General features: G+C 39.0%; 1 protein-coding gene across 2 annotated transcripts; it reads right to left on the bottom strand.

Moving 5' to 3' along the window:
* Positions 1-10,121: 10,121 nt before the first annotated feature.
* On the bottom strand, positions 10,122-12,067 carry LOC105969419 (uncharacterized). Of its 2 annotated transcripts, XM_088812563.1 has the most exons (2): positions 10,633-12,001; positions 10,122-10,578 (listed from the first exon to the last, which is right to left on the bottom strand). In XM_088812563.1, the coding sequence occupies exons 1-2, from the start codon at positions 11,822-11,824 to the stop codon at positions 10,394-10,396; spliced, it is 1,377 nt and encodes a 458-aa protein (XP_088668689.1). In that variant the 5' UTR covers positions 11,825-12,001; the 3' UTR covers positions 10,122-10,393. The 2 variants fall into 2 exon arrangements, with proteins under 2 accessions (XP_088668689.1, XP_012849627.2); XM_012994173.2 differs by having other exon boundaries at positions 10,122-12,067.
* Between the last annotated feature and the right edge of the window lie 1,506 nt (positions 12,068-13,573).

Here is a 13,573-nt window from a genome sequence, read left to right on the forward strand (position 1 = left end):
GTGGAGATGATGAAATTAACAGTCGGGTGCCTCGTTCAAATCACCTTCCCCACATAGGTAATCCCATTGGTGGAAGGGCGATACCTCCAATAAGGCGCAGTCCCTTCACTGTCGCAATAATCAATGAGATACTACCCCAACGGGTAAAGGTCTCGAGTCTACCGCAGTTCGATGGAACTAGTGACCCACATGAGCACCTTGAAAAGTTCTACGCCATGGCAGATCTATATGGCCCAACTGATGCGGCGATGTGCAAGATGTTTCGCACAACGCTCTCTGAACGAGCATTGAGCTGGTTCAACTCCTTGCCCACTGGGTCAATTGAAGCTCTCTCCCAACTAACGGATCGCTTCACCCACCATTTCTCTATCAACAAAGAGTACGCTAAGACTCCTGCGTACCTCTTCACTATCACCCAAAGAGAGGGCGAGAAGCTCCGCAACTACATTCAACGATTTGTAGAGGCATCTCACAAAGTTCATAACGTGGGAGGAAGCATGCTCGCTGGAATCATTCAACAAAATTTGAAGGAAGGTAGATTCAAGGAATCCATTGCAGGAAGACCTCCAATCAATCTGGAAGAGCTACTAAGTCGCGCTGAGAAACACGTGCGCATCGAAGAAGCTTCGACCCCCGCTCCTCCCAAGAGGAAAAGAGATGAAGATCACTTCAGCACCCGACGACGAGATGTCCGACGACAATCGTCGACATCTCATTGAGAATCTCCTTCTACATCTCTGGACTTCCAATGATGTCAATGATACTTGGAGTCTCTAGAGCTCATAACATTGTTAGTGATCGCATCATCCTAAACTGGGGGGCTATCCTACCTTAAGGATGATGCATCCCCTCACCTTTCTACATGAATTGGACGAAGCATCTACATCATCTATTTAGTACAAGTTTAGTTATTTTGAGCGATTCGCTCCCAACTTGTTTAGTTACATTTGCCTCAAGTAGGCTTGTAACCTTCACATTTTCAAGCAATGAATAAAACAAATTATTTCCCTTACACTCGGTGTTATCACTCAACAACTACATAATTATTATCTCAAGTCAACACTAACCCTGGGAACACTTAGAGATTTTATAATGATCTATATAGTCTGGCCAGCTTGATTTTATAAACTTCTCTATCTGTCTTTATTGGGTTCTACATTTAAAACGTGGCCACGGTCCTAACATATTTACGACCCATGAGGTCTAACAAGGGGCACGATCCCCATCAAAAAATCTTGAGAGTCTGATCCCCTCATCAAGTACATCACGCACAATGCTAAATGTAAACACATATAAGCAACGCGTCAAACCAATGACAACGTCATACAAAATAAACGTCAAATGAAATAGTAATGGGCAAACCCATCTACTCAAAATATGAAGACAAAATGAAGAACCTACAATTCCACGCACCTTGGGCCACGTGCCATAAAAAGAAAAAAAAAAAAAACAAGAAAAAGAAGAAGAAAAAAGAAGATGAAGAACAAAAAACAAGAAAAACAAGAAGAAGAAAAAAGAAGAAGAAAAAAGAAGAAAAGAAAAAAGAAGAATAATTAGAAGAAGAAGAAAGAAAGAAGAAAGAAGCAAAAGAAGAAAAAGAAAAAAAAAAAAAAAAAAAAATTACCCCAACCCCCCTCCCCCCCCGCGCAACGCGCGCCCACCCCACCCCACCCTACCACTCTCCTTTCTCTCTTTCTCTCTCTTCCCCTCTCCCCCCAACCCATATATATGGGCCTCACTTCACCTACCCCTCTCCTTCTCTCTTTCTCTCTCCTCCCTATCCCTCTTTTTCTCTCTCCTCCCTACCCCTACCAGCCCCACCCCGACCCGCCCCACCAATCTCCTCTCTCTCTCTCTTCTCTCTCCTGGCTCAACCTTCCACATCGGGCTCCGTCACAATATCTCCGGATAACCCTAATCGCGTACTATCGGAACATGCGATTTCTTTCTCCGGTGCAAATTTTTACCGGAACTCGATCCAATCACCTTCCTTACGTCCACGACACAAACAAGAAGATCGAGATACTTGTCTACTCTCGACACGATCTGGTTACTCTCTCCAATTCGCTCCCACATCAATTCGAGAGTGGGGGGCTTAATGATATGTCTATTGGTCCAGCCCAATAGACCCATATTTACTGGGCCACATGCCCAATTTAATAGTTATTTCTACGGAAGTCCAATCACATCCGAATAAGGTTGAGCCCGATAAATTGATCTCGGCCCAATCAATAGAGTATAAATACAACTTAAGTTCGTTTAATGAAGGTACGCTATTATAGTTCAATCAATTCTTCTATTCGAATTCTCTCTACAATTACCGACTATCCGCACGTCTGACTTGAGCGTCGGAGGGGTTTCCGCCGGATCAACCTCCGGCTTAGTTCACGTGTTCTTTGTTCGCAGGTATCTCAGGGCCATCTAGCACGTGAGCAGTGATCCACTTTACTCTCCCAGCTCCCTCGATCTCAACTACTTAAGATGATCTATTTTTAGCATCATCAGAGGTCAAATTGCAATGTTACTAAACTTCTGAAACTTAAATTAGGGGATTGGATTGTAATTTTCCCATACATAAAATTGAATTGGATTTAAATATGATTATTCCAATACTTAGGATCAAATTGCAATTTTTATAATTTCTTAAATAAAGGGAAAAAAACACATTTTTTTATGGAAAAGAAAAAGGAAAAAGAAAACACATTCTTCTTCCCCGGCCCATTGGAATTGCCACGATCACCGGTAAACTCCCACCGCCACCACCAGCAATCACCTCGTCAAGTCGCCGCCTCCAAACAGAAAGAAAGAACATATCTTCCCCAAAAATCTTGTTCCCCATTACAATCACCACCACGACCTAACTCACAACACCACCTCCGGCAATCACATGTTCACGCCGCCGTTGCCACCGCCCCTTTCTTCCACCACCTGCCTCATCCGCTCTTCTCGTCCCCTCCACCGCCAACATCCCCTTGCCAGTTCCACACTAGCCGATTCTTCTTTTGCAAATTCTAGAATCTTAGCAAGCCTAGCAAAATTACTAAACTCCAGCCAAAGCTCTAATCGCCACCACCGCCAAAGCCCTAATCGCCGCCATCGTCAGAGAAGACGATAAAAAGCAGAAAAACAATGGGGAGGTCATCCGGAGGCATCAGGTACCTTGTATAATGGTGGGCTACTATCGGGAGACGCCTGAGAAGACGCAAAAAAATGTAAAAAAATAGTTTTTTTTTCGTGGATTTTCTCTAAAAAGCTCTGTTTTCGATGGGGGCAGATATATTCTTGGATTTTCACGGGTCGTTGATGGGTTTTGCAGAAGAATAATGAGCTTGAACTTAGCTCCAATTCGAACTGAATTTCGTCGGAGAAAATGTTGGAGTGGTGGGGCGAAGCGGAGGCTGAGGATATGGAGGGAGGTGAGGCCGGAGAGAAAGTGTTTGCCGGAAGGAGAGCGGCGGTCAGCTATGTTCAGTGTATTTTTGGAAAATTACAAATCAGTCCCTAACTTAAGGAAGAAGAGGACTTTTCTAAAACTTATGAGCGCTTAAATAAAGAAATGTTTGTTTTGCAACGGAAATTAAACAACACTAGATTTAAATCTTTATCCACAAATACATAACTTGTGAATGTGCTTTCACAGACGAAAATTTTATTAAAACAAAATACACAAAGAGAAGTAAATATATTCTCTTTTACGATGAAACCACAAGCTGATTTCTTTCGTAGAAGAATTTTTAGACTCAATTTATGCATTTATTTAACATGCAAATGTTTGTATCCTATTACGAAGAAGAAAAAATCATATATACTCTGCAGCTAAATTGAAAAAACCGAAATGTAGTATCTGATAACATCAAATAAAAGAGAAACACAAGCAGCACTTATTACATGCAAAGTGCGAAAGGTTAATCAACACAAATTAAATTAAATCAATTAAACAAGAATCACTTCAACCAAGAACAGGCCTTTGGCCTAAATCAAGATATGATTTGCATACCTTCTTATTTTCTCTCACACTCCACCAAACAAAGAACATAAAATCAAAATTCAATTCACACTAGTATATATATATATATATATATATATATATATATATATATATATATATATATATATATATATATATATATATATATATATATATATATATATATATATCATTTTTCTTTGATGCTTATAATTTGTGGGGATATATACTCAGAAAAAGTCGAAGCCACCCCCTCCAAAGTCCGAGTCACCCCCACCAAGAAAGTCCGAGTCACCCCCACCAAGAGAGTCCGAGTCACCCCCACCAAGAAAGTCCAAGCCACCCCCTCCAAGAAAGTCCAAGCCACCCCCTCCAAGAAAATCAAGTCCATTACCAACCAACAATGACTGAAAAATATCTCCACCACCGCCGCCGTTCATTAGCATCTGTAAAGTATCTCCTGTGCCGCCAGGTACGCCGCCAATATTATTAAGTCGAGACATCAATCGCGTCAGCTGTTGTACTCCCCTGGCACCCCCACCAACACCACCACCAAGTCCGCCTGAATGAATCGCCTGCGTCATGGCCTGATTGTCTTGAATCATTTGTTGAATGGCCTGAAGGAGCATTTGGTTATGTGTGTCAACCGCCGCCACCGATCCACCGGCAGGATAACCGGCATGTACAGCATGAGGGTTCATATTATGGTACTGATAATAACTAGGGTGATGCGCGAAACTCTGCTGCACATGCGGCGGCTGAGGCTGAGGCACATGAACCGATCTAGTGGTCGTACTACCACCGTGGAAACTGGCCGAGCGATTGTAATTACGACTTCTCGCGCATTTCAAGTGAGCATCAAACTCGCACGCGCCGCACCTGTAGAGCCAGTGGTCCCCACCGATTTTCTTGCACACGTCGCAGGTAAAATTTTTCGTCTCGTAAGGTGATCCGAAAGAGAGGTCGAGCTTGTGCGGGTGGCAGGTGGTGTTTGTGACGGACAAGGGCATGCTTGCGCAGAGTATGTGGAGATCGATTTCGCACGGTTCGCAGCTGTACGAGAAACCCTTGCCCGTTTCGAAGCAGGCGTCGCAGTTGAATACGCCGGTGGAGTAGGCCGGTTTTGGAAGGAGGGTTAGAGTGTGGTCCTTGTGGAAAGGATGTGTGATTTTCTTCGGCATGTCGAAACATTTCTTGTGAAGGAAAAAGTCTTTGCAGATTGTGCATGAGTAGATTGTTCCAGAAAGATTGAGATCGCATCCTAAACAAGAAGAAGATATTAGGGTTTGCTGTTGTTGTTGATGATCAATACTGATAAGCTTCAATGGGTGTGGATGGCTGAAATGGGTAATTATTGTTGTAGTTGGGGTTTCTTTCTCGGGTTCAGTGGTTAATCTTCCCATCTCTCTCTAAAACACACACACAGAACACACAGTTAAGGGGTTAGGAGGAGAAAGCTATCACGGATGTATGATCTAACTCATTTAGTTGTGAGTGGTGGCAGATAGTACAATTTTCGATGACATTTAAAGATCTCAGATACACAGGTTACTGAAAGAGTTGACTTTTGGAGATATATGATGAAATAGTCTAACATTTTTTTTTGTTTGAGTCGTTTGATTAAATCAGGGTGCGCATATTACTTTTTATTTGGAACAATCTATAGTTTTCATCTCTAGCTCACGTTTGCAGCAATTTCATATTTGGTCAGATTCACAAAAACCACATTTGGTCCTTCATGTTTCAATAATTTAACACTTCTGATCATTTTTGTCAATTTAAGATTAATTCGCCAGTTAAGGTAGTGATGGGCTCATGACTGATTCCGTTAATACAAACAAAAAATTAATGAAAATGTGTTGAACTTTTTAATATAGGGACCAAATGTGTTCGTGAACATGAAAGACCGAATATGAAATCAGTGCAAATTAAAGGGATGGAAAATGTATTTTTCCACTTTTCATTTATTTATTTTCTTTTTGGATTTTTGATTCATCAAAGAAGTTATCTTATTGCAGAGTCTACTCGTCGAACTAGTCCCCATTTAATGGAAATTTTATCAAACATATGTCATCACAAAATTATACTGTGTTGTTGTATTGATAAATTCTTTTTCAGATATAAAATTCGGGTGCAAATTTAGACCGGATGGTCTGTTTTAATAAGAAAATCGGATGCCATAGGTTGATTGACACGTGGATAATTTCAATTAAAATATAATTAGTATTCTAATAATTGGAAAAAAAAAAGAAAAAGGAAAAAAGAAAACCCGAGCAGAACCCTTAACCCCTCTAACCATAATTATAATAGCGTGATTTATTAAGAGTTAGACTTAAAAGTGCCACATGTCAAAAAAATAGTGGAATCCGATTTATATTAAATATAGGCTCATCCCCTCAGAATTTAATCTCATAAAATTCGGCTTAATTAAAAGAATGGCATATGCTACGACTAGTGAGTTTGTTAAAATACTTGGCCAAAAACTTGTTAAAATAAATAAATATATTTTTTTTAACGGCAAATTGTACGTCACTCCCTATAAATTTATGATTTTCGTATTTTACCCCCTCTAAATTGAAAAAAATGTATGTCCCCTTCAAAATGTTGTTGCACATTGCTCCGAGAGCAAAATTGTGATGAATTATTCACCGAAATTGAGTATTTTTGTTGCACATTGCCCCTTTAAATGTTATTTTTGTTACACATTATCCCTGAAATATATTATTTTTTTAGCACGTTGCCCCTTTAAATGTCTTCCACAATGCCCACTGAAATTGGTTTTGGGGCAAAGTGCAACAAAAAAAATATTTTGAAGGGCGTTATCACTTTTTTGAATTTTTATGGGTGTGTAAACCACAAATTTTTCGAATTTGTTAAACATAAATACAAGACAAGAAAATAGAGGAAACAAATAAATTTATTATCAAACGAAAGCGGATTACAATCTCCGTGAATTCCCCTGATTCTTCTTTCATATTCTAGATTTTGATTCAAGGGCTTAAAAGCTTGTTCTTGAATCGAACATATGATTTCCTATCATGAACACCTCGAATTTAAATATGTTATGAATTCGAGGAATCGAACATATGATTTCCTATCACGAACACCTCGAATTCAAATATGTTATGAATCTGAGGCGGAGGCTCGAGACGTGAGCTTGAAAGCTCGATTTGTGTCTTTGTGAGTCTTGTTTTTTGCATGCACGGAATGCCTTAATTTATAGGCACAAGCTAGGGTTTCTTGATTTGCAGCATGGACCGGATATTTTAAAGCCTAAATATATTATGGACTTTAATTTGAGACCTAATTAATAACCGATTTATTTTGGTTATTAATTAGCAATTTATCTCAAAATTTCGATGTCTACTGGATGAAAGTGTAAAAATGATAAATTTACAGCAGTGGATCGGAGCATTTTGTCTTTATTATAGTAAAAAAAAGTATAAATTTTCGTATTACTATTATGTTATACTGTCGTAACAAATAAGAAAATATAAATTTATACAAGAATATGAAGAAGAAGAAAATTTCAGGGGGAACAAAAGCATATATTTATGTAATATTGTACTGAAAAGTAATTAAAAAAGATCTTGAAAGAGAGTGGATAGTTCTTCAAAAGGGCAAACATTGGCCTAAATTGTTGAAGCTAATAAGTCAATATATTAACTTAACCTGCTCCGGCTGTGTTCTGTACTTGAGGCTAATTGAGCCATCCACGTTATATGATTTTGTAGATCAACTCTATTCTTTATATAAGAAAATATAAATGTCAACGTACGACTTTTAAATATTTCCCTCAAGTCTCCTCATTGACCAGATTATATAATGCCAACTGCAGTTTTCATGCTCTGTAATAATTATTTCTTTTTTCATTAAAAACAATCTGGGAATCTCACCTTGTACCAAGTGTGGCTCCACTTAAGAGTTAAGAATATATATATATATATATATATATATATATATATATATATATATATATATATATATATATATATATATATATATATATATATATATATATATATATATATATATATATATATATATATTTATATATATACTCATATATATATATATGAGTAAATTGCAAACACCACCCCTTTATAATCCCGGATTGCTAAAAAAGTCCATGTGTTATTAAAACTAGCAAAAACCCCCCTTATCCATTGCGCGTCTCTCAAAACTTTGAACTTCCATTTTTCTTTCGATTTATTTGGTGATTGTTGCATGGCTTCGTGTTTAAAGAGATCGCCGGCGGTGGACGTTGTTGGAGATATGTATTTTCAGCTTTGCGGCGGTTGATTTCATGAGAGAAGGTTGCCGGCGGATTTTGGGGAGTTTATGATGATTAGTGATTGATGATTGGTTTGCTGCGGGGAGAGGTTGGTGGCGGATTGAAACTTCAGAAGGTTGGCGGTGATGGTTTGGTTAGTGTGTGCTTCAACTTAGATTTAAATCAATAATATGTTTGGAAAATTACAATTCAGTCCCCTAATTTAAGTTTTAGAAGTTTAGTAAAATATATATATATATATATATATATTAGGAATGTTTGTACAAGATCCAATAGTTCCAGCCATAAATTCATAGTTAGAGATAGAGTGGAAGAGATAGAATGTAAAATTAGCTCAAGCAAAGAGCTGCATGTGTAGACGCATAAAATTAATTAATTGGTTAATTAAACTAGTCAATTAAATTGTGTCTAACTTAAATTATATCTTGTCTTGCAAGACAAATCATGAAGATAAATATCAATTAATTAGACCAATAGGATTGCTTCCTCTCCTTCAAGTTTTAAGATATAAATATCAAATTAATAAATACCAATCAAATCGCGCCACGTCATCAAGAAGACTTTATGTAGGACTCTTATTCTACCACTTTAAATAGGGACCCTCCATATACAATTCAGGAGACAACTCAAGAAGAAGAAAAACCGTAGGAGAAAATTCTCTCTACAATATTCAAGTCAATCTTCATCAAATTCAAGGCGTTCTTCATCAAATCGAGGGAGTTCTTCAACAAATCAACATCGAAGATTGAAGGGCCAAATCCATCAAGAACTCCAAGATCTTCATGTCTAAACCCGTCAAAGTTCAGCGTTCGATCCGAGATTCAAGTCGCAAGACCCTCGGAAAACGTTATTCAAGTTCAAAATCAAATACGGAGAAGATCAAGTCAACGACCCAACTCCGAAATTCAAAGTCAACATATATTTTATTTTAATTCAATAAATTATTTTTATGCAAGTTTTTCTTGTTTTTTAAATCGCAGATAAGAATTTGTTGCTACAGTATGTATCATTAAACCCTCAGTCCCCTTAATCCAGAAGATCCAAGTTTGGTGGCAACTCCAAAACGAAAACAAGCACCAAGCAACAACCACTCACCCAAAACCCTAGATCTAGCCAGAACTCTCACTGGGTTGACTCACCAACACATGCACAGTCAACTCAGTCACAACTCATCCTCTACGCTCAGCACAAACCCCCAGTTTTCCTCACTCAGAGATCTTCAAGCACTCTAAGAAGAGTATTGGAGGTGAAAACACTCGGTTTGAATTTCACACTTGTCTCTCTATCACTGCAGTATTTATACACGAAGTTTCAACGGTCCGCAACATTAGATGTGCTGCGACGGCAAGGACACCCATTGTCCGGCAAGACCTACGACAGTGTCGCCAAAAAACAACAATGGATGAAATACTATAGAGAGAAGGAGATAAGAGGACAGGGGAACGGCGCAGCTAAAATGAGCTGCTAGGGTTTGAGAGAGGGTAAGAATAGATAAAGTGAACGTCCAGGATCAGTCATTCAAAATGGACGGTCAAGATCGAGTTTGACTTGGATAGTGGGTTTAAGTTGGTTTGGACCCAATCCCTTAAGTTGGACTGCCAATTTATAAAAACTAGCCCATATCACTGAAGATCATTTTTATTGGGCTCATATGTTAACAAGGAAGAACACACACTAGCACACACACAAACAGGTATAAATAATAAACATATTTTTCTCCATTTTACAATTATACTTATCTTATATAGCATTATTTTATCACATAGTCTGAGTTTCTTTGTTGTTAGATTGGGGAAGGACGTGGTGGATCGTAATTTGGAAATAGTTTGATTTGTTGAAGAGAAGCAAAAATAGGACTTAGTTGAAGGAGAATAGCTTTTATTAGTTATGAGCGAATAGATCAAATAATTCGGACATAGATCAGCAGCTAAAGTGACATATTGACAATGATTAAAGTTGCAGTACTTATATGCAAAGGAGTACATAGCAATATACATACTTACATAAATCTTGATTTGGACCTTAATCATCATTCATCGAGATGTTATTGTTTGCAACTTTTTTTTTTTTTTTTTATTTCAACAAAAGAAGAAAAGCACAACTTCTCATAAACAGTTCGAACTCGACACTACTCAGCCAAGTAAACTTCCAAGAATGTCTAACGCGCCACCACCATCACCACCCAACAATGACGCCATCGTATCTAGTCCTCCTCCACCCATTCCATCCAACAATGACGTCATCGTATCTAGTCCTCCTCCACCAATCCCGCCACCGGCGTTCATTAGTGTCTGCAGTAAGTCTTGGCCGCCGCCTACTCCACCACCACCACCACCAATAGCATTCATTACACCAGGGATGAGGCCGCCACCTCCACCACCACCAAAAGCATTCATCACACCAGAGATGCCGCCGCCACCACCACCAAGGCCGCCACCGTTATTAATGGAAGATATCATTTGCATCATCTGTTGAACACTGTCACCTCCAACGCCACCTACCCGACCAGCATAGCCCCCTCCGACCCCACCAGCGCCGCCTCCCAGTGCCGCCGACTGACCCATGATTTGCTGAAGGGTCGCATTATAGGAGGCCATATATTCACTGTGTTGTCTGTTAGCAACAAGATGAGGATGATTCAGGCCTCCTGCAGGAAGACCAATAGCTGGATTATTCATCATAGGCGGAGGAGGTCCGAAATTCTGCTGCATAGGCTGCGGCGCACCACCGAACTGCGGCCCAAACCCCTGCATCTGAGGCGGAGGCGGGGGCGCAGCCGCAAAATGCTGCCCAAAGCTCTGTATCTGAGGCGGAGGTACACCCCCGAACTGCGGCCCAAATCCCTGGCCCTGCACCGGAGGCGGCGGCACCGGAGCCGATCTAGTGAACGCCGTGAACTGTTGCGGCGGCGGCGTTTGAGACTGAAAACCCACCAAATTCGTGCGGACGTTCTGCTGATGCAACCGCGGGGAAACAGGCGGAGCGCCTCTGGCGCAGCTCAAGTGCGCGTCGAACCCACACGGGCTACACCTGTAAAGCCAGTGGTCCCCACCTGGCTTCTTACATATATCGCAGGAAAAGTCCTTGGTGTCATAAGGCGACTCGAAAGTAAGATCCAGCTTGTGCATGTGATGAGAGGCGTGCGTGAGGGTCAACGGCACCGCCGCGCAGAGCACGTGCAAGTCAACGCCGCAGGGTTTGCAGTGGTAGGAGAAGCACTTTCCGGCCTCACCGCAGGCATCGCATTTGAACTGGCCGTCTTCGTATGCCGGCACCGGCAGGAGTGTTAAAGCGTGGTCTTTGTGGAAAGGGTGGGTGATTTTCTTCGGCATGTCGAAACATTTCTTGTGAAGGAAAAAGTCTTTGCAAATTGTGCACGAGTAGAATATTGTCCCGGAAATGCTGAGACTGCATCCTGAACAAGAACAAGAAGATGATAAATTTAGGGTTTGCTCTTGTTGAGGATGATGGACAGTGTTGATTAGGGTTAACGGGTGTGGATGGCTGAAATGGGTTACTGTAGTTGGGGTTTGTTTCTGTGGTTCTGTAGTTATTCTTCCCATTTTTCTTACGGTCGAGATCTCAAACTGTTGATTACATACAGAGAGAACCCGAGTTATTATTATTATTATTATTATGGGGTTAATTTAAGAAGAGAAAATAGATTGGAATTGTGGTATGAGTTGACGCGTTCTACCGACAAGAGTGGACTTCTTTTGTACTAATAAAAGATTTTCTGAGTGGCGAAGAAATAGTCAGCAATTTCTGCTGTGAATAAATCCAGTGAAATAACTCAATATGAGATAGACTTGTGTATCAATTGAGTGATCAAGATTACTTCTTTGGAATGTGATCAAGTGCGAAGAAAGGGATTGATGCTACTGGTTTAATTTCTGGTTTTCTTTTTATTTAATTGATTTTCTTTTTTTTTTTGGAAGACGTTGACTCACGAACCTTTATATACACATAAAAACTCATAATCCATATAGCACGTACGAAAACTTCAACTTCTTAACGTATTCGTGTTTATTGTTTCGGGTACGTTTTGTGTCGGAAATTTGAGGATATCAGCCGGAGATATTTTGTAATTTCTGAAAAGTTAGAAACAACGTTTGAGTAATAAATTTCCAGATTTTTTTGTTGATTTCCTAATTATTTACGTGATTTAATGATCAATTGATAATTGATAATAATATATGTTTATTTATACCCCTGTACTTTTAATATTTATACATTTTCCCCAGATTCTTGTATTCTCATTTTCGGAACATACCATTTTCCCATTTTCCAGTATCGCCGTTACCGTTTCCGTGCTACATAGCCCATAATATACTTTCTTTTAATTTTTAACTAGAAATCCTCAAGTATAAAATAGCTATTCGTCCTCAGGTATGAAAAAACTACTGGCAAAGCGGATGAACTTACTTTTTATTTTGATTAAAGTTTCTCCATTCAAAATTTGATTTGCTAAAAGTTAAATTTGAATAGTCTTATAACTTTGTTATGACTATCTTGCGATATATTTGTTTCATTTCTTATAACTCATAGCTAATCAATAGTAAATTTTACGAAAATGGCGTAGTAGACGGTGAATTTTTAAAAATTGGTGCGAACCTGTAAAACTGTCAGTGAACTTATTAAAATTGAGTTTTCATGCCATTGCTCAATTTCAAATTTAATCTAATAAATTGATTATATATTCTACTAATTAACTAATTAATTAGTCAGGAGATAATTCAATATCATCTAATCAAGACTATATTGATTCCATACAGCTAACACAATAAGTTGCTTTATATAAAATAAAAGAGATGTAGATGAAATAATTCTTAATTAAGTCAACGTTCTAATGGAGACTTTCTGCACTCGAGTGATCCACGTTTTAAGGGAGATGTAACAATGTATATTGGTGTTTTGACATTGGAGACTATGTCTTAAAATCATTATTTGTTTCATAAGTGATTAACATCCATCTTCCACGAACTATGATCATTTAGCAATGACAACAATATATACATACTGGGTACCCATGAGATACGGTCAAATTACGAAATAATCCCTCATGTTTGGGTAATTGTTGATACCCGTCTCAACCATGAGTTTTGCTATATGTCCACCTTAATGGTGTCAAATTCAACATAATCTTCTAGATTACGTGGAATGTTCTCTAATTTGTACTCGTTTTGTGCAAAAATGCAGTTTCTGATGCACCACAATCTGATGTATACAAGCCGAAAAACATACCGTATGATCATCTTGCTTCAAAATGTGGAGCTCAAATGTATACGAACTAAAGAATATTCAATATAATC

Source organism: Erythranthe guttata, chromosome 2, assembly GCF_056151865.1.
Source record: "Erythranthe guttata isolate IM_541 chromosome 2, IM_541, whole genome shotgun sequence".
NCBI classification, from domain to species: Eukaryota; Viridiplantae; Streptophyta; class Magnoliopsida; order Lamiales; family Phrymaceae; genus Erythranthe; species Erythranthe guttata.

Excerpts from the sequence above, each read along its gene's own strand:
- LOC105969419 (XM_012994173.2), bottom strand. The coding sequence starts at position 11,824 with ATGGGAAGAATAACTACAGAACCACAGAAACAAACCCCAACTACAGTA.